The sequence below is a fragment of the Gouania willdenowi genome, chromosome 22 (genome assembly GCF_900634775.1).
Source record: "Gouania willdenowi chromosome 22, fGouWil2.1, whole genome shotgun sequence".
NCBI classification, from domain to species: Eukaryota; Metazoa; Chordata; class Actinopteri; order Blenniiformes; family Gobiesocidae; genus Gouania; species Gouania willdenowi.
The window spans coordinates 4843352-4862045 of NC_041065.1; the positions used below are offsets into that span (position 1 = coordinate 4843352).

The 18694-nt window shown below is 38.3% G+C and overlaps 2 protein-coding genes across 3 annotated transcripts in view; both read left to right on the top strand.

Annotated features, from left to right (window-relative positions):
- The window catches only part of LOC114456180 (titin homolog), a 76328-nt gene extending 66633 nt beyond the window's left edge, over positions 1-9695 (top strand). For both annotated transcript variants that reach the window (XM_028437792.1, XM_028437793.1), the window contains exons 26-38: positions 3318-3411; positions 3617-3767; positions 4593-4740; positions 4867-4960; positions 5166-5316; positions 6142-6289; positions 6416-6509; positions 6715-6865; positions 7691-7838; positions 7965-8058; positions 8264-8414; positions 9227-9374; positions 9501-9695. In XM_028437792.1, coding sequence (XP_028293593.1) covers positions 3318-3411; positions 3617-3767; positions 4593-4740; positions 4867-4960; positions 5166-5316; positions 6142-6289; positions 6416-6509; positions 6715-6865; positions 7691-7838; positions 7965-8058; positions 8264-8414; positions 9227-9374; positions 9501-9592 — 1664 coding nt within the window. In that variant the 3' untranslated portion in view covers positions 9593-9695. The remainder of the gene's footprint in view (positions 1-3317; positions 3412-3616; positions 3768-4592; positions 4741-4866; positions 4961-5165; positions 5317-6141; positions 6290-6415; positions 6510-6714; positions 6866-7690; positions 7839-7964; positions 8059-8263; positions 8415-9226; positions 9375-9500) is intronic.
- Positions 9696-12150: 2455 nt separating this feature from the next.
- LOC114456287 (unconventional myosin-X-like) lies at positions 12151-16115 on the top strand. Its single transcript, XM_028437934.1, has 4 exons — positions 12151-12207; positions 15322-15672; positions 15796-15972; positions 16044-16115. Exons 1-4 carry the CDS (start codon positions 12151-12153, stop codon positions 16113-16115), a joined length of 657 nt encoding a protein of 218 aa, XP_028293735.1.
- Positions 16116-18694: the final 2579 nt, after the last annotated feature.

Here is an 18694-nt window from a genome sequence, read left to right on the forward strand (position 1 = left end):
CATGTTAATAGATCCGATGGGTCTCTTGCGTGCACTGTGCCCCTGGTTGTGTTTCACTTTCTCTTGTTACTCATCTGCTTACCACAAAAACAAACGTAAATATGTAATTTCTTTAAGAAAACAATGATGTTTTCACTGTTGGATTGGACTCAGACTTGAAAATGTGGCTTGATCCACACTGCAATTGTAACACAGTTGTTTATTTACTCACCGTTCATGTGACTGTTTACTGCAAGACCTGTGCACATGCTTCTGCGTGCATCTGTGGAACCAAACAGTAGTTTAATCCACTGTGCTTCTCTTCTTTCAGTCTCCAAGCCATCTTCTTCTCATTCTTTTTTATTTCCGATTTATTTAAATTAAAATGATTGTTTATTTTTTCTCAAAACCTGCCCCTTTCTCCTTTAATCATCTTTGTTCTTTCAGGTGTAAATGTGGTGAATACATCTACAAGGGGAGGAAGTTCAATGCTCGTAAAGAGACGGTTCAGAATGAGCGGTACATGGGGCTGCCAATCTTCCGTTTTTATATCAAGTGCCCTCGATGTCTTTTTGAGATTACTTTCAAGGTTAGAATGAATGCCATGGCTATCCCAAATATTTTGCTGACGTTAATATTTCTGAAAACAGACATTTTTTTAAACATGTCTTCCTTTGATATTGTAGACTGACCCAAAGAACTCAGACTACGCCATGGAGCACGGTGCAACGCGAAACTTCCATGTTGACGAACTGGAGGAAAGGAAAAGGATCCAGCAGGAGAGGGAGGATGAGGAACGAAACAACCCCACGAAGGTCAGGTTTCTGTTGTTGTTGTTGTTTATTTATTGATTCATTCATTCATTTTATGAAAATGTAAACCAACAAAGATTCCCCACGTACATCGAATAATATCATAATAATAATAATAATAATAATAGCATTATGGCTGCCTCGTTTCCGTCAGTCGTTTCCGTCAGTCACAATAATAGCTTACCACTATATAAAATTAATTTATTATTATTATTATTTTTCTCTGATAACCCAAAAATGACAAATCAAAATTTACAAATCACCTTACAAGTCAACTTTCTAAAGCACATTGGCAGATTTTTTTTGCCCTATAATTTTTTTAAATTGACAAATATTTGTACAAACCTTCAAATCATTTTCTTGAGCATTCCACAACCTCACACCGACAACAGACGAGAACATTAGTCTTGAAGTAGTACGAGCGACTTGGTGCTTAAAATATAATTTCCTCCTGTGATCATCACCCTCAGACGCACTTACAAATAATCTATGAACACACTCTGTTCTGCTTTTGGCTTTAAACATAAAAACTGATGTTTGCAGTTAAATTGTGTCTTTACATTTTAATAACCCGGATTTAATAAATAAGGAATTTGTATGTTCTCTAAAACCAACTTTGTAAATAATTCTGATCATTATTTTTTGCAACAAAATCACTGGTAAAATATTTCTAGTATATATGTTACCCCACACTTCAACACAATAAGTGAAATATGGCAAAATATTTCATTTGTTATTTTCACTGTATTATGTGTGTGAGTGATTTTAACTTCTGTGTTACTGTTCTTCATTCAGGTGCTTGAAAACAGAGCAAAAGACACGAAACGGGAGATGGAAGTTCTGGAGAACCTGCAAGAGCTGAAGGAGAAGAACCAAAGGCAGGCTCAGGTGGACCATGATGAAATGATTGCCAAGTACAGAGAGATGGAACGGAGACAGAAGGAGAAGGAGGACGAAGAGGATGAGCGGGAATTAAGGTGAGTGAAGATTGAAGTTTAAAGCCAACATAAATCTGCATCACAATGTTTGATTCCACACTCCTACTGTACATGTGACTTCATTATGAATCTAATTCACCTCCAGAAGTAATGACATCTGATATGATGCCTGATGGGAGATAAAATTACATTGATTTTTCCCGTCATGACATGATTATAAACTTTATCAAACAATAACAATATAATTCTATCTCATGATAAACATCATGTTTGTTTATCTGTGTGTTTTTTCTGCAAACCACAGCCAATCACAATGACTGAAGGCTGTTGCTTTATCGTTACTTTTTTACAGAGAGATACTGGAGCTTCAGCGGCAATATAGATTGAGGAAGTCAGAGGAGAGCAGCAGAAGCAGCACTCAGCTGCAGAACTCAAGCACAGACAAACCTGCAGACATCGTCACCCTGGGCAACCCACCCAAGGCACAGGTATGATGACCCTGTAGTTCTGTAAAACAGGACGTTCTATATCTTAATCATTACACAGTGGTTCCTGATGGTATCTGTGTTTCTATTCATGTGTATGACTACAAAAAAGACATAAACAATGTGATATGTTACCATTTCAATAAGGGTTGGAGTCAATTACGTTTTTCAGTTACAATTACGTCTTCAATTATCCATGTTCTATTACAACTCAATTATGATTACTGCATTTTTACCAATTACAATTAAAATGATTGTTTTTACCCTGAAAGTCAATTACAATTACGTTCTCAATTACTGAGCCTTTAATAAATAATTCTATTACACTTTACCTTCCCCTTGTGTTAGCTTTCTGTTAGCATCTCTTATGATAACGGGTCAGCTTGACCCATGTCTTATATCAGCTTTAAAACACAAAAAAGAAAATACCTATCATCAAACTTGTTTTTCATGTCTTGCTACATTATTAGGCTTCATAATCAATACAAATATTGGTATTAATATTTTTGGTCTTGGCATCTTACACAGGTTTGTGTTTCTTTAAATTGTTAATACGAGTTTATAGAGTTTACATGCCAATTACAATTACAAAGTCAATTATCTGAACACAATTACAATTCAATTACGATCACAACCGCAACAGATGTTTTACAATTACAATTGTAATTGTGCCATTTGTGTAATTAATTATCAATTACGGAATTACAATTATAGTTGACCACAACCCTTATTTAAATACAGTTTTGTTTTAAGTCTCTGTTACATGTGATCAAACAGCAACAGGAAGAAACTCCCAAAGTCCTGATTTCTTCATTTTGTGTTTCCACAGGGATCTTCAGCCACAGGAGTGAAGCAAGCCAAGACAGAAAACTGGATAAAAAATTATTGGAAGCTGGGTTATAAAGTGCCCCCTAACACTTTGGTGGTGGATAAGCGTAAGAAACCAGCAAAGACTGCAGAGCCCCTTCCACCAAAAGGTAACACACACTACAGACTTAGTGCTGTGTTATGACTCAGCTGTTTTATCACGTTGCAAATATTTTCCTCACCTCACTCATGTGTCATCCTTCACGTCATTCTACTTTGTGTGTTGTCGTTCACAGATCCATCCAAGTCTATTGCTCCAAAAGTCTTATCGTTGGTGCCGTACTCCGACAGCGACAGTGACAGTGACAACCAACTAATTCACCTCCAAAAGTAATGACTTCTGATATGATGCCTGATGGGAGATAAAATTACATAGATTTTTCCCGTCATGACATGATTATACATTTTATCAAACAATAACAATATAATTCTATCTAATGACAAACATCATGTTTGTTTATCTGTGTGTTCTTTCTGCAAACCACAGCCAATCAAAATGACTGACGGCTGTTGCTTTATCCTTACTTTTTTACAGAGATGTGCTGGAGCTTCAGCAGCACAAGAGAAAGAGGGACCCTTATTCAGACGATGAAGAGGAGAGCAGCAGAAGCAGCACTCAGCTGCAGAACTCAAGCACAAACAAACCTACAGACATCGTCACCCTGGGCAACCCACCCAAGGCACAGGTATGATGACCCTGTAGTTCTGTAAAACAGGACGTTCTATATCTTAATCATTACACAGTGGTTCCTGATGGTATCTGTGTTTCTATTCATGTGTATGACTACAAAAAAGACATAAACAATGTGATATGTTACCATTTAAATAAGGGTTGGTGTCAATTATGTTTTTCAATTACAATTACGTCTTCAATTATCCATGTTCTATTACAACTCAATTACGATTACCGTGACCTGCATTTTTACCAATTACAATTAAAATTATTGTTGTTACCCTGAAAGTCAATTACAATTACGTTCTCAATTACTGAGCCTTTTATAAATAAGTCCATTACACTTTACCTTCCCCTTGTGTTAGCTTTCTGTTAGCATCTCTTATGATAACGGGTCAGCTTGACCCATGTCTTATATCAGCTGTAAAACACAAAAAAGAAAATACCTATCATCAAACTTGTTTTTCATGTCTTGCTACATTATTAGGCTTCATAATCAATACAAATATTGGTATTAATATTTTTGGTCTTGGCATCTTACACAGGTTTGTGTTTCTTTAAATTGTTAATACGAGTTTATAGAGTTTACATGCCAATTACAATTACAAAGTCAATTATCTGAACACAATTACAATTCAATTACGATCACAACCGCAACAGATGTTTTACAATTACAATTGTAATTGTGCCATTTGTGTAATTAATTATCAATTACAGTTATAGTTGACCACAACCCTTATTTAAATACAGTTTTGTTTTAAGTCTCTGGGAGTTTCTTCCTGTTGCTGTTTGATCACATGTAACAAAGTCCTGATTTCTTCATTTTGTGTTTCCACAGGGATCTTCAGCCACAGGAGTGAAGCGAGCCAAGACAGAAAACTGGGTGAAGAATGATTGGACGCTGGGTTACGAAGTGCCGCCTAACACTTTGGTGGTGGATAAGCGTAACAAACCAGCAAAGACTGCAGAGCCCCTTCCACCAAAAGGTAACACACACTACAGACTGAGTGCTATGTTATGACTCAGCTGTTTTATCACGTTGCAAATATTTTCCTCACCTCACTCATGTGTCATCCTTCACGTCATTCTACTTTGTGTGTTGTCGTTCACAGATCCATCCAAGTCTATTGCTCCAAAAGTCTTATCGTTGGTGCCGTACTCCGACAGCGACAGTGACAGTGACAACCAACTAATTCACCTCCAAAAGTAATGACTTCTGATATGATGCCTGATGGGAGATAAAATTACATAGATTTTTCCTGTCATGACATGATTATACATTTTATCAAACAATAACAATATAATTCTATCTAATGACAAACATCATGTTTGTTTATCTGTGTGTTCTTTCTGCAAACCACAGCCAATCAAAATGACTGACGGCTGTTGCTTTATCCTTACTTTTTTACAGAGATGTGCTGGAGCTTCAGCAGCACAAGAGAAAGAGGGACCCTTATTCAGACGATGAAGAGGAGAGCAGCAGAAGCAGCACTCAGCTGCAGAACTCAAGCACAAACAAACCTACAGACATCGTCACCCTGGGCAACCCACCCAAAGCACAGGTATGATGACCCTGTAGTTCTGTAAAACAGGACGTTCTATATCTTAATCATTACACAGTGGTTCCTGATGGTATCTGTGTTTCTATTCATGTGTATGACTACAAAAAAGACATAAACAATGTGATATGTTACCATTTAAATAAGGGTTGGTGTCAATTATGTTTTTCAATTACAATTACGTCTTCAATTATCCATGTTCTATTACAACTCAATTACGATTACCGTGACCTGCATTTTTACCAATTACAATTAAAATTATTGTTGTTACCCTGAAAGTCAATTACAATTACGTTCTCAATTACTGAGCCTTTTATAAATAAGTCCATTACACTTTACCTTCCCCTTGTGTTAGCTTTCTGTTAGCATCTCTTATGATAACGGGTCAGCTTGACCCATGTCTTATATCAGCTGTAAAACACAAAAAAGAAAATACCTATCATCAAACTTGTTTTTCATGTCTTGCTACATTATTAGGCTTCATAATCAATACAAATATTGGTATTAATATTTTTGGTCTTGGCATCTTACACAGGTTTGTGTTTCTTTAAATTGTTAATACGAGTTTATAGAGTTTACATGCCAATTACAATTACAAAGTCAATTATCTGAACACAATTACAATTCAATTACGATCACAACCGCAACAGATGTTTTACAATTACAATTGTAATTGTGCCATTTGTGTAATTAATTATCAATTACAGTTATAGTTGACCACAACCCTTATTTAAATACAGTTTTGTTTTAAGTCTCTGGGAGTTTCTTCCTGTTGCTGTTTGATCACATGTAACAAAGTCCTGATTTCTTCATTTTGTGTTTCCACAGGGATCTTCAGCCACAGGAGTGAAGCGAGCCAAGACAGAAAACTGGGTGAAGAATGATTGGACGCTGGGTTACGAAGTGCCCCCTAACACTTTGGTGGTGGATAAGCGTAACAAACCAGCAAAGACTGCAGAGCCCCTTCCACCAAAAGGTAACACACACTACAGACTGAGTGCTATGTTATGACTCAGCTGTTTTATCACGTTGCAAATATTTTCCTCACCTCACTCATGTGTCATCCTTCACGTCATTCTACTTTGTGTGTTGTCGTTCACAGATCCATCCAAGTCTATTGCTCCAAAAGTCTTATCGTTGGTGCCGTACTCCGACAGCGACAGTGACAGTGACAACCAACTAATTCACCTCCAAAAGTAATGACTTCTGATATGATGCCTGATGGGAGATAAAATTACATAGATTTTTCCTGTCATGACATGATTATACATTTTATCAAACAATAACAATATAATTCTATCTAATGACAAACATCATGTTTGTTTATCTGTGTGTTCTTTCTGCAAACCACAGCCAATCAAAATGACTGACGGCTGTTGCTTTATCCTTACTTTTTTACAGAGATGTGCTGGAGCTTCAGCAGCACAAGAGAAAGAGGGACCCTTATTCAGACGATGAAGAGGAGAGCAGCAGAAGCAGCACTCAGCTGCAGAACTCAAGCACAAACAAACCTACAGACATCGTCACCCTGGGCAACCCACCCAAGGCACAGGTATGATGACCCTGTAGTTCTGTAAAACAGGACGTTCTATATCTTAATCATTACACAGTGGTTCCTGATGGTATCTGTGTTTCTATTCATGTGTATGACTACAAAAAAGACATAAACAATGTGATATGTTACCATTTAAATAAGGGTTGGTGTCAATTATGTTTTTCAATTACAATTACGTCTTCAATTATCCATGTTCTATTACAACTCAATTACGATTACCGTGACCTGCATTTTTACCAATTACAATTAAAATTATTGTTGTTACCCTGAAAGTCAATTACAATTACGTTCTCAATTACTGAGCCTTTTATAAATAAGTCCATTACACTTTACCTTCCCCTTGTGTTAGCTTTCTGTTAGCATCTCTTATGATAACGGGTCAGCTTGACCCATGTCTTATATCAGCTGTAAAACACAAAAAAGAAAATACCTATCATCAAACTTGTTTTTCATGTCTTGCTACATTATTAGGCTTCATAATCAATACAAATATTGGTATTAATATTTTTGGTCTTGGCATCTTACACAGGTTTGTGTTTCTTTAAATTGTTAATACGAGTTTATAGAGTTTACATGCCAATTACAATTACAAAGTCAATTATCTGAACACAATTACAATTCAATTACGATCACAACCGCAACAGATGTTTTACAATTACAATTGTAATTGTGCCATTTGTGTAATTAATTATCAATTACAGTTATAGTTGACCACAACCCTTATTTAAATACAGTTTTGTTTTAAGTCTCTGGGAGTTTCTTCCTGTTGCTGTTTGATCACATGTAACAAAGTCCTGATTTCTTCATTTTGTGTTTCCACAGGGATCTTCAGCCACAGGAGTGAAGCGAGCCAAGACAGAAAACTGGGTGAAGAATGATTGGACGCTGGGTTACGAAGTGCCGCCTAACACTTTGGTGGTGGATAAGCGTAACAAACCAGCAAAGACTGCAGAGCCCCTTCCACCAAAAGGTAACACACACTACAGACTGAGTGCTATGTTATGACTCAGCTGTTTTATCACGTTGCAAATATTTTCCTCACCTCACTCATGTGTCATCCTTCACGTCATTCTACTTTGTGTGTTGTCGTTCACAGATCCATCCAAGTCTATTGCTCCAAAAGTCTTATCGTTGGTGCCGTACTCCGACAGCGACAGTGACAGTGACAACCAACTAATTCACCTCCAAAAGTAATGACTTCTGATATGATGCCTGATGGGAGATAAAATTACATAGATTTTTCCTGTCATGACATGATTATACATTTTATCAAACAATAACAATATAATTCTATCTAATGACAAACATCATGTTTGTTTATCTGTGTGTTCTTTCTGCAAACCACAGCCAATCAAAATGACTGACGGCTGTTGCTTTATCCTTACTTTTTTACAGAGATGTGCTGGAGCTTCAGCAGCACAAGAGAAAGAGGGACCCTTATTCAGACGATGAAGAGGAGAGCAGCAGAAGCAGCACTCAGCTGCAGAACTCAAGCACAAACAAACCTACAGACATCGTCACCCTGGGCAACCCACCCAAAGCACAGGTATGATGACCCTGTAGTTCTGTAAAACAGGACGTTCTATAACTTAATCATTACACAGTGGTTCCTGATGGTATCTGTGTTTCTATTCATGTGTATGACTACAAAAAAGACATAAACAATGTGATATGTTACCATTTAAATAAGGGTTGGTGTCAATTATGTTTTTCAATTACAATTACGTCTTCAATTATCCATGTTCTATTACAACTCAATTATGATTACTGCATTTTTACCAATTACAATTAAAATTATTGTTGTTACCCTGAAAGTCAATTACAATTACGTTCTCAATTACTGAGCCTTTAATAAATAATCCCATTACACTTTACCTTCCCCTTGTGTTAGCTTTCTGTTAGCATCTCTTATGATAACGGGTCAGCTTGACCCATGTCTTATATCAGCTTTAAAACACAAAAAAGAAAATACCTATCATCAAACTTGTTTTTCATGTCTTGCTACATTATTAGGCTTCATAATCAATACAAATATTGGTATTAATATTTTTGGTCTTTGCATCTTACACAGGTTTGTGTTTCTTTAAATTGTTAATACGAGTTTATAGAGTTTACATGCCAATTACAATTACAAAGTCAATTATCTGAACACATTTCAATTCCGATCACAACTGCAACAGATTTTTTACAATTACAATTGCAATTGTGCAATTTGTGTAATTAATTATCAATTACAATTATAGTTGACCACAACCCTTATTTAAATACAGTTTTGTTTTAAGTCTCTGGGAGTTTCTTCCTGTTGCTGTTTGATCACATGTAACAAAGTCCTGATTTCTTCATTTTGTGTTTCCACAGGGATCTTCAGCCACAGGAGTGAAGCGAGCCATGACAGAAAACTGGATAAAAAATTATTGGAAGCTGGGTTATAAAGTGCCCCCTAACACTTTGGTGGTGGATAAGTGTAACAAACCAGCAAAGACTGCAGAGCCCCTTCCACCAAAAGGTAACACACACTACAGACTGAGTGCTATGTTATGACTCAGCTGTTTTATCACATTGCAAATATTTTCCTCACCTCACTCATGTGTCATCCTTCATGTCATTCTACTTTGTGTGTTGTCGTTCACAGATCCATCCAAGTCTATTGCTCCAAAAGTCTTATCGTTGGTGCCGTACTCCGACAGCGACAGTGACAGTGACAGCCAAGGGAATTTTAAATAAATAAATGCAGGACTGTATTTTCTCCTCAGTTATGATTCAAACTTTTAAATGAACATTTATTTTGTTTATTGAAAACTGATATATATATATTCCTCTCTCTAACACTCCCTCTATGTCTGCTTCTTCCCTTGTGTGTTTGCTCCTGTTCTCCTTCTGGCTTTTGTCTTGCAGGTCCGTGGGATCCTCAGTGTAGAGTTACAGAGTCTCAACAACTCTGTCTCCACCCTTTCCTCTGCACACACCCAACACAGCATAACGTGGATGGCTGTTCATCATAGGAATGGGATCCACACAAGGTTCCTGCTGCTTAACAGAAGGTTTTCCTTGCCGCCATGATGAATTCATGTTGGGTGTGGGATACATATGTATGTGTATATACGCATATATGCATATGTGTGTATCCATAAAATGAAGAGTCCGTCCTTAAGACTGCTCTACTGTAAAGTGTCTTGAGATACCATTGGTTATGATTTGGCGCTTTACAAATAAAAGATTGATTGATTGACTGACTTACCTGTTGGAATTTCTTATTACTTTAAATATGCAAGTTTGTGTTCACAACATGGTTCTCCTGATTTCACTAGAAAGATCGTACACTTCCTCATCTGGACACATGTGTATATATAGAGCTTTGAGTTTTCTCCTCCAATGCATTCAACATAATTTAGAAAAAAATTATAAACTATACACAAAGACTGTAACTCTAGTTTGGTCATTTTAAATGAAATAGCACCAGATGATTCAGTGTTTCTATTATGAACAGGGTCTGTATATCGGGGTCTGTTGTTACCAAAACAAGATGCTTGAGTTCACTAGTAGCTCTCACTCAGCAAAAGCCTCAGATGTTGGATTTACTGTCTTTCTCATCAACAATTATCTTAAAATTCTTAAAATATGGGTATTGTAAAATGAACAAACACTAAGGAAGTAAGTAATATTTATTTATATAGCACCTTTCACAGACAGAGGTCACAAAGTACATTTAAAGATTTATATTCTCATTTATTAGTCGCTAAATTTGAGAGCTGTTTCCAAAGTCATGTCACAGTACCATCACCATAAATAAAGACATAGATGAAAAAAAAAAATAAACGGATTAAATGTCTGTATTTGGTGGAAACCAGTTTGTGCTCACAGCTTTAAAATCCACCAGCTGAGTGTTTCTCAGTGGGACTTCCCTTTAAACCAGTCACACACCAGTGTTGTGTCGGAGACCGTCTGCTCTGAGGTCTAGACTGGTGTCATGTACGTACGATGATCTGTGCTATTTGATGACCTACTTCCGGCTTCATCAAAACTGAAAGCGGTCCTAAAACAAATGAAGGCTGCAAAATAATTGATTTTGTAACTATGGCTAGAGGCAGGAGTAAATTTGATTAATTATATCAAAGTTCGTTCGGATTTCATCTTAATTTATAATGGAAAAAAAATACGCAACAAGGAATAAAAGTGCTCTCTTGCACATCGGATGTAGGACATCTTCCACCATGTGCACCAGTGGATGCGGAACACTGGCTAATATTAGCAGTCTGACCTGCTTGGCTGGAGAAGCTCTGCCTAAACCTAACAGTGTTTGTAACGGCCCTTGGGCTGAAAGAACAACATGCTGGAGTCTCGACTGATGCTTCTCAATGCCCCTTTATTTTGATGTTGAGCATAGCAGAGCACCATGAAAACTACAAGACAATACACAATACAAGTTATTTAATTTTATAGTTTTGTACAGTGCAAACAATTCATGAACATACTTTATTTCATCATTTTAATCCTGTAAAACCAGACAAGTAGTTGTCGATCCTCAGTATTGTAACCTATAATTATAATATTCATATTTAAGAAATAAACAAAGTGAATAAATGCACCAATTTATTTACAACAAGACAACTCAAACCCACTTCACCTGCAGTAAGGGCCAAATAAACGATGTGTAACATACCTCATTCCGCTCACCAAGGACGTTAAAAGGAATCTTTCATTATGTGGGGACCTGTCTGCAGACGCACCGCTTTCACAGATCACGCCGTGTCTGAGCACCACTCCTTGCGCTGACAGCCCGATCTCCCAATGCACCGCACCGCTCCTGTGGAGGAGTGAGTGATCCCACTCTCTAAGTGCACTGCTGGTGCTCACAGTTCAGTGTCTCTATAGGCAATGCTATGGCTGATCGATCGACCTCTCCTGCTGACAGATGCTTCTCCCACTGCTATCCATACACAGAAATAACGCTGCCCACCTGGGTAAACACCACCTTTTATCCCCCTGCACAGGTAAGCCTGCTGCTGGGTCCTAAAACCCATGCCGTTTTGGAGCACCGACAAGGAATCCTGATGCCCAGTGGAGACTACAGGTAACTGCAGGGATGAGTTGTCTTAAACACATGAAATTTACAGTCTGAACATAAGAGAAACAAGTCCAAACTACAAAAAACAAAAACAAAAAACAGTGATTAAGATTCCTAATAAGTGAGCCAGTGGTCAGTTACAGTGTTTTTTTAATTTTATTTTACATTTTATACATTTTTTATTTGTAGACCAGACATCCAACATGCTGAATAGCGGATGGTAAAGAGGCAGACTGGGCTGGAGCGGGTTTACCGTCACTGCAAAGAAAAGAGGGTGAGCATGAACTCATTCACGGTTCAAACGTTAGCCTGAGTGAAGCTAACTCAGCCTTTATCCACTGCAGCACTTTCACTGCTTCCTTTTCAAAACAAACGCCCCCTAAAACCACTCCGCGTTTATTTAAGCACTTATAGACGATGAAATAAGTGCAAAAAGTAATGTTTGCAGGTTATTTTTACACTCTTTGCTCAGTGTTTCTGAGACTAACTTGGTTATTTGTTAGCATTACTGACCTTTTGTTATTGAGATCTGTGTTTACGATACAAAAGAGAAAGTAGGATTAGTTAGGTGGTATACAAGGATCTGTGAGTGTCCTTAATCATTACTAATACTTGGAGTTCATCTCCTTAAGCAGTGCTAAAAATCAGAGGCTTGTCCAACTTTAATGTGTGAATATTGTACATAAAATATATTTATAATTTTTCTATGCTTGTATGAAAATAGCTTTGATTAATCCTTGGGTTTTTCTGTGAACATTCCAAACTAGATACTGGCCGATATTGAATTTTTAGGGTCGATGGCAATACCGATATAGAGGGTCTTCACGGTGTCATAAAACGTGTCATCAACTCGGAAGTCGCCATCTTGGAGATAAGCAGGCGGTTTACAAACTGCACACAAACAAGCAAATCCCGAATTTTGAGAGGAAATGGTGAACCATTGCCGTGTTTTTGGCTGTACTAATCGGTCAGGCCGAGAAAAACGTGGATTTTTATAGGCTGCCAAAAGTTATAACAGATCAGGGATAACAATGTCTGCATTTTATAGCCAGCAGTTCTACAAGTTGAGTCTAGCTCACCATTTTTGCAGCAGTTGTTATTGATGTATATACAAACACCGCCACCCTCATCTCCTGTGTTACATTTGAATCCAGCTTCAGGTAGTCCAGTTTGTTCTCCAGGGAGCGGACATTAGAACACTGCATGGAAGGAAGTGGCGTTCTCTGAGCTTAGCTTTTAGCTTGGTTGCTAGCCCCGCTCCTGCTTCCGATTACACCGCTTATGTCTCCTCCACTGGTGGACACCGCTGGTACAAGGCTTCGCTGCTTCGTAGGTCACTGGATGTAGCCGGCGTAGCAATCCGAGGCTCGAGGTCCAGAGTAGTCGCACCTACTCTTTGATTTGCCTAAATCAAAGATTGCCTGGCGGTCGTATACTATTTTAGAGTAAGTATGCTGCAGGTTCACTGTGAAAATATAAGAACTGACTAAGTTATCTGCTGATATACAGTTTATCCGTTGCTAATGTGAGCCTCTGCCTCCGCAGCCGACCTCCAAACTTCTATAAGATTTAAGGTCTTCCGCTTTGTATGGGCTTGGTGAAATCCAGGTAATTGACGATATCAGGATACATGATAGACGGAAGACTCTCCAGGTCGTCATTGATCCAAGACGAGGAAGCCGACTCATGTGGATCTGCACCACCAATAAACCATATTTTTTCCAAATATGGTGCCCGTTCCTGCGGACCAAGTCCCTGTATGCCTTTGCTTCTATAATGCATTTTGAGTTGCTTTTATGCGATTTATCCATCGCAGAGTACACTTCTGTGAGCCTCCAACATGTAGTGTCAAAGTCCGCTTACCTCCGGCATGGCCACGCATCCGGTTTACTGCTTAGAAAGTGGTCAGTTAAAGCCCTCTATTGGTGTTTTTTTCTTTTAAAGCCAATATTTGGCATATCTGTCGATAGCAGATATATGCAGAGTTGTAAAGAGCACTGATATATCCTACTCAAGTAGAAGTACAAGTAAGTCATACATAAAATATTCAAGTACAAGTATAAAGTAAACATCTCATGTATACAATTAAAAAGGAAGAGACCAAATTATTTTTCTAAATAAAATAACACCAAATAATTAAATTAAAAAGAAATTAAAAAAAAAAAAAAATCCTCAGGCTCCAAGTAAAGCTTAATTAATTAAAATTTCAAAGCTCCATTCAATGCTGTTTTGCCGCCATGCTTTATGTTTCATCTGGTTGGTCCACTATATGATGCATTTGATTTTTTTTCTGGTCATTTCATTTTTTGTAGTTTCACAATGTGTGTTGATCATTTTGAGACAAAAAATAATAATTTACTCAGCGACGGATGTTTGTAGGAATGTAATGAATTACTATACTTAATATTAAATGTACTTAAGGTACAAGTAAAATTACTGATTTAGAAATATACTCAAAAAAAGTACAAGTACCCATAAAAGCAACATAATTACTGTAACATGAGTACTTGTGATCTATTACTTTAGCCTCTACTCTAGATATATGACATAAGAACATTGATACAGACAGGATATACTTAATGTACATTAAAAAAAACACTTTTAATAATAATTCAAGACATAGAAGCAAAAAACTACTAAATTAAAAATTTGCTGCAAAATTGGTAACTGTCAACATAAGGACTGTAAAGTCATTGATAATAAGAAGACCTCAAAGAAGGGGTGGAGTTTTCTTTCATTTTTGAACAGGTGAGATTCACTGCAAAATGTATAAAAAAGGACAAAACCAACAGTATATGTCCAGAAATTGCAAAAAGCATCAGCAGAAGTTTTTTTTTTTTTGATACTTTACATTTGATTCTAACTAACTAGGCCATTGCAGATCAGTGTTTAATATATTTAGTTGTGTTCTAATATGCTTTTTTGGCTACATTATCCAATATCCTCTACAACTATTTGAAAAAAAGTCTAAAGCTTATCACAGGGTAGCACATGGCAACAGGCAGTGATTTCATCTGCCACAAATTAATTGAAACACAAAGCCAATTAAGATTGTTTAAGGAAGAAATTAGCAAAACCAAACACAAAATACAACCCAAAAAAATACGTGAAGTATGAGAAGAATTGGGAATAAAAGTTGAACAAGACCAAGTTAGAGCATACTTAGATTTCCCTCAATACTCTGAGAAAACCATAAGAGAAAGGTGTTTTCATTATTATACCTAAAATATACTAAAACTAAAATTACAGATTAGACAGTGTGTTGATCCAAACTGAATCCAAAGAAAAATGAACTACTACCACATCAAACTGTAAAACAGACTCAAAGTTTATTTACAGTTTTTCTACTTTTCTTACTAAACTAAAATGATGTCCATTTTACACACAGGCTCATGAGTCTTTCATCAACAGCCACTTCCCGGCATCAGAGGAGACTTTGCAGCACCTGGCTGTGTTCCGTCTCCAGTATTTCCATGGCGACGGAACAGGTCGGGCTGGGTGGAGCCTGGGAAGTGTTTATCCGATCGGACGCCTTCGCAACTGCATCATGCACTCCACCAAGCCAGGAGTGGGATCTGCAGGTGGAACAGGAGGAGGTGGAGGAGGAGCGGGAGAAGGAAAAGGGACAGCAGGAGGACAGGGTGGCATTGGCACCGGGACAGAGAAAAGGAAAACACCAAGTTTCCTTGATGGCACGCTCAGAAGAAGCTTCAAAACAGGTTCACTAAAGAAGCAGAAGGTCAGTGATTGTCAAGACCGCAGGTTGTTATATTGAAGAATTTTAGGCAACTACATGAACATTTAAATTCATTAAAATAAAATAATTTCAGCTGCAGTTAATAGCCATCACCTCATGTTTCAGGTGGAGGAGGAGCAGATGCTGGAGATGTGGGTGAAGGAGGAGACGTCTGCCACTCGGACCAGTGTGTTGGAGAAGTGGACTCATCTGCAGGGCATGCCCCAGCATCAGGCAATGCTTAAATACATGATCATCATTAAGGAGTGGCCTGGTTATGGATCAACTCTGTTCGACGTGGAGGTAAGAAAACAACAATGTGAAGGTTTTTATTGCAAAAGATTACATTTATTTATTGACACTGTTTTTTGCAGTGCAAAGAAGGCGGCATCCCTCACGACCTCTGGCTGGATGTGAGTGCTGGTAATGTGTCTGTATATAAGTGAGGAGAGCCAAAACCACTGGGGACCTTCCAGTATGAACAGATCATCTTCTTTGGAGCTTCACAGCCGTGCACATACAAGGTCATCTTGGATGAGAGGGAGATATTTTTTGATACCACTGGTGAGAAATAAAATGATCCTTCAGTACAATGTAAGTATCTAAAGTAAAGCAATTGATTGATTAAGAGTGTAGAAATCCAAATAGAGGATATTAACTTTATGAAAGTGTGAGTAAACCCCCAGGTTTTTGCTGACCTGCCACTCGGGGGAAATTCAAAAAAAATGCGTTGCTCCTAGAGTAGTTAAGACACGCTCAGTCAAAGCAGCCCCGCCCCCACAGCGCTGCACAGTTCCGTATTATCAATCAATTCTCACTGAGGGCTGCTCCTCCGATATTTTATAGAAGGAGCGAGGCCAACAGTGATTGTTAGTGACGTCACTGATCCACAAAGACATTGTGGCTCCGAAATGACAACACAAGGATGGCTTCTCAAAGACAGGCGCTTTACTTGGGTGAATGAATGCCTTGAAAACTATATGACATGAAGTACATACAAACTTTAGACACATAACTTGGTCACGAGTAACACATGTACAAAATAAAATGACTACCTCATGGCCGCCTGTCACTTGGAGGTTCTTGGGCAGATAGTCTTACAGTCTTGTGCATACTAAATTGACATACAATAATTAGAACAGTAGTTTACACATTTACAGAACAATTCAAAACAATAATCTCAAAATACAGTGTGCAGCTGGCCTCGCTGCTGCAGGTTGCTCAGTCAAAGTCTCTTGCATTTCCGGGTGAATGCAGGTCTCACAGCCTCTTATACTAAACTCAAACCTCGCGATAATAAGGGTTTATCAAAAAATAAATAAAACTTCCCTTCATAGCTAAATAAATGCATCTTATTTAGAAAATATAACACCCATAATAATTTTCAACAAAAAATATTTAGCCTTTGAAACTAAAATTATTAATGTCTTTAAGTGCAAAGTAATTTCAACGACACTTACACTCCCACCAAAATCACTAATTCTCTTTCAGTGTGATTTTCTAAGTGTCCTGGTAAGAGTCTAAATCCATTTTGCTGTGTGTCAGCCTCAAGTAGAGTCACGACTTTGTGAATAGGTCTTTCAAGGTATATTAGTCTCGTTATTGGTTTCCTATTGTCAAAGGTGGTTTCACTGGTCTTCAGTTTTACTTTTCGAACTTTGCCGTCCGGGCTTTCCAAAGTTTCTATCACTTGAGCTAGTTTCCATTTACATCTTGGAGCGTTGTATCACGATATAATTTACGTGAAGGTAGTGTTGTAGTAGTCAAGACCGGTCTTGGTCTCGAGACCAAATTTTAAAGGTCTCAGACTCGGAAGCATTTTGACGCGGTCTTGTCTCGGACTCGGGCTGCCCGGACTCGGGATTTTCCCTCAAGACCGTTCGAGACCAGCACTAATTCCTGCTATTTTTAAACTTTTTTATAATGTGATAATAACACGGAGAACGGGATAAAACAATCCTTTATTCATGTGTTGCAATTCCGCCCCCAGGTGGTGAATGTGAGAAAATGCATGTGACTGTGACGTGGAGAGCGGTGCATTGTGGGAGTGTGTGACGTGTGGAAGCGGTGTATTCTGGGAGGAAAACAGTTGTTGCCGAGCGGATTGTGAGGGAAAAAAAACCTACACAGTGCCTGTTTTATGATGCTCTAAGGGCAGTACCGAGACGGAAATAAATGCCGAGTTCCTCTTACAAGCCACCGCCTTGCTGTCTGATTCTTCAGCGTGCTAACCCGGACCACTGGACGTAAGTTACCTGCCACGAGCCAGAAAAGTATTAGCTTGCTCCCAACTACGGTTCGGAGTGTGGAAGCTGAAAGGTAACACATGCTTTAATCCACCCCGCATAATGACCGCAACCTTCCTTAATGTGACTGAGTGACGTGTATGACACACTCGTGTGTGTGTGTGTGCGTGTGTCTGGCTACGGTGTCAGTTTGGACCGTGGAGCGCAAGGGAGATATGAACTAATCACCGGTAAAAATCCCAGTAAAACTCCAGAAAACAATCACCAGAACTAAATATTTTCTCCCTGGTAAATTTAGTAGTTCTAACAACTGGTAAAATAATAAACTGATGATATTACAGCCTGTGCAGCAGTATGGGGACACACGTGTCTCTGGTCTTTGGAGAGAGCAGAGGTGTTTTTCATTCACTCCGATAACACGACCTTGGCTACAGCTGGCTACAGCTGAACAGCCTGAAAAATTGGGCCCAAGACTGAAGGAAAATGGTGAAAAAACTGCAGGGAGGCCCTTCAGAACCCAATTCGGGTTTGGAAGAGGTCAAGGAGATGATATGCGAGGGTCTACGAAACCTATCTGCCGAGATAAAGGCGTTGGAAAAGACGCTGGAAAACTCACTGGAAAACCTACAAAGCGAAGCAAAGGTACTGAAAGAAAAGAATGAAAGAAATGCTGAAGAGATAAAATTGTTGAACGCCAGGGTTGAACAGCTGGAACAAAAAGAAAGAGAGAAAGATGTCATCATCACAGGCCTAAAGATAAAACCCAGGAGTTACGCGAG

Excerpts from the sequence above, each read along its gene's own strand:
- LOC114456287 (XM_028437934.1), top strand. The coding sequence starts at position 12,151 with ATGGTAAAGAGGCAGACTGGGCTGGAGCGGGTTTACCGTCACTGCAAA. Across the intron at positions 15,673-15,795 it reads GTTCACTAAAGAAGCAGAAG|GTGGAGGAGGAGCAGATGCT; the intron begins GTCAGTGATTGT and ends CTCATGTTTCAG. Across the intron at positions 15,973-16,043 it reads CAACTCTGTTCGACGTGGAG|TGCAAAGAAGGCGGCATCCC; the intron begins GTAAGAAAACAA and ends TGTTTTTTGCAG.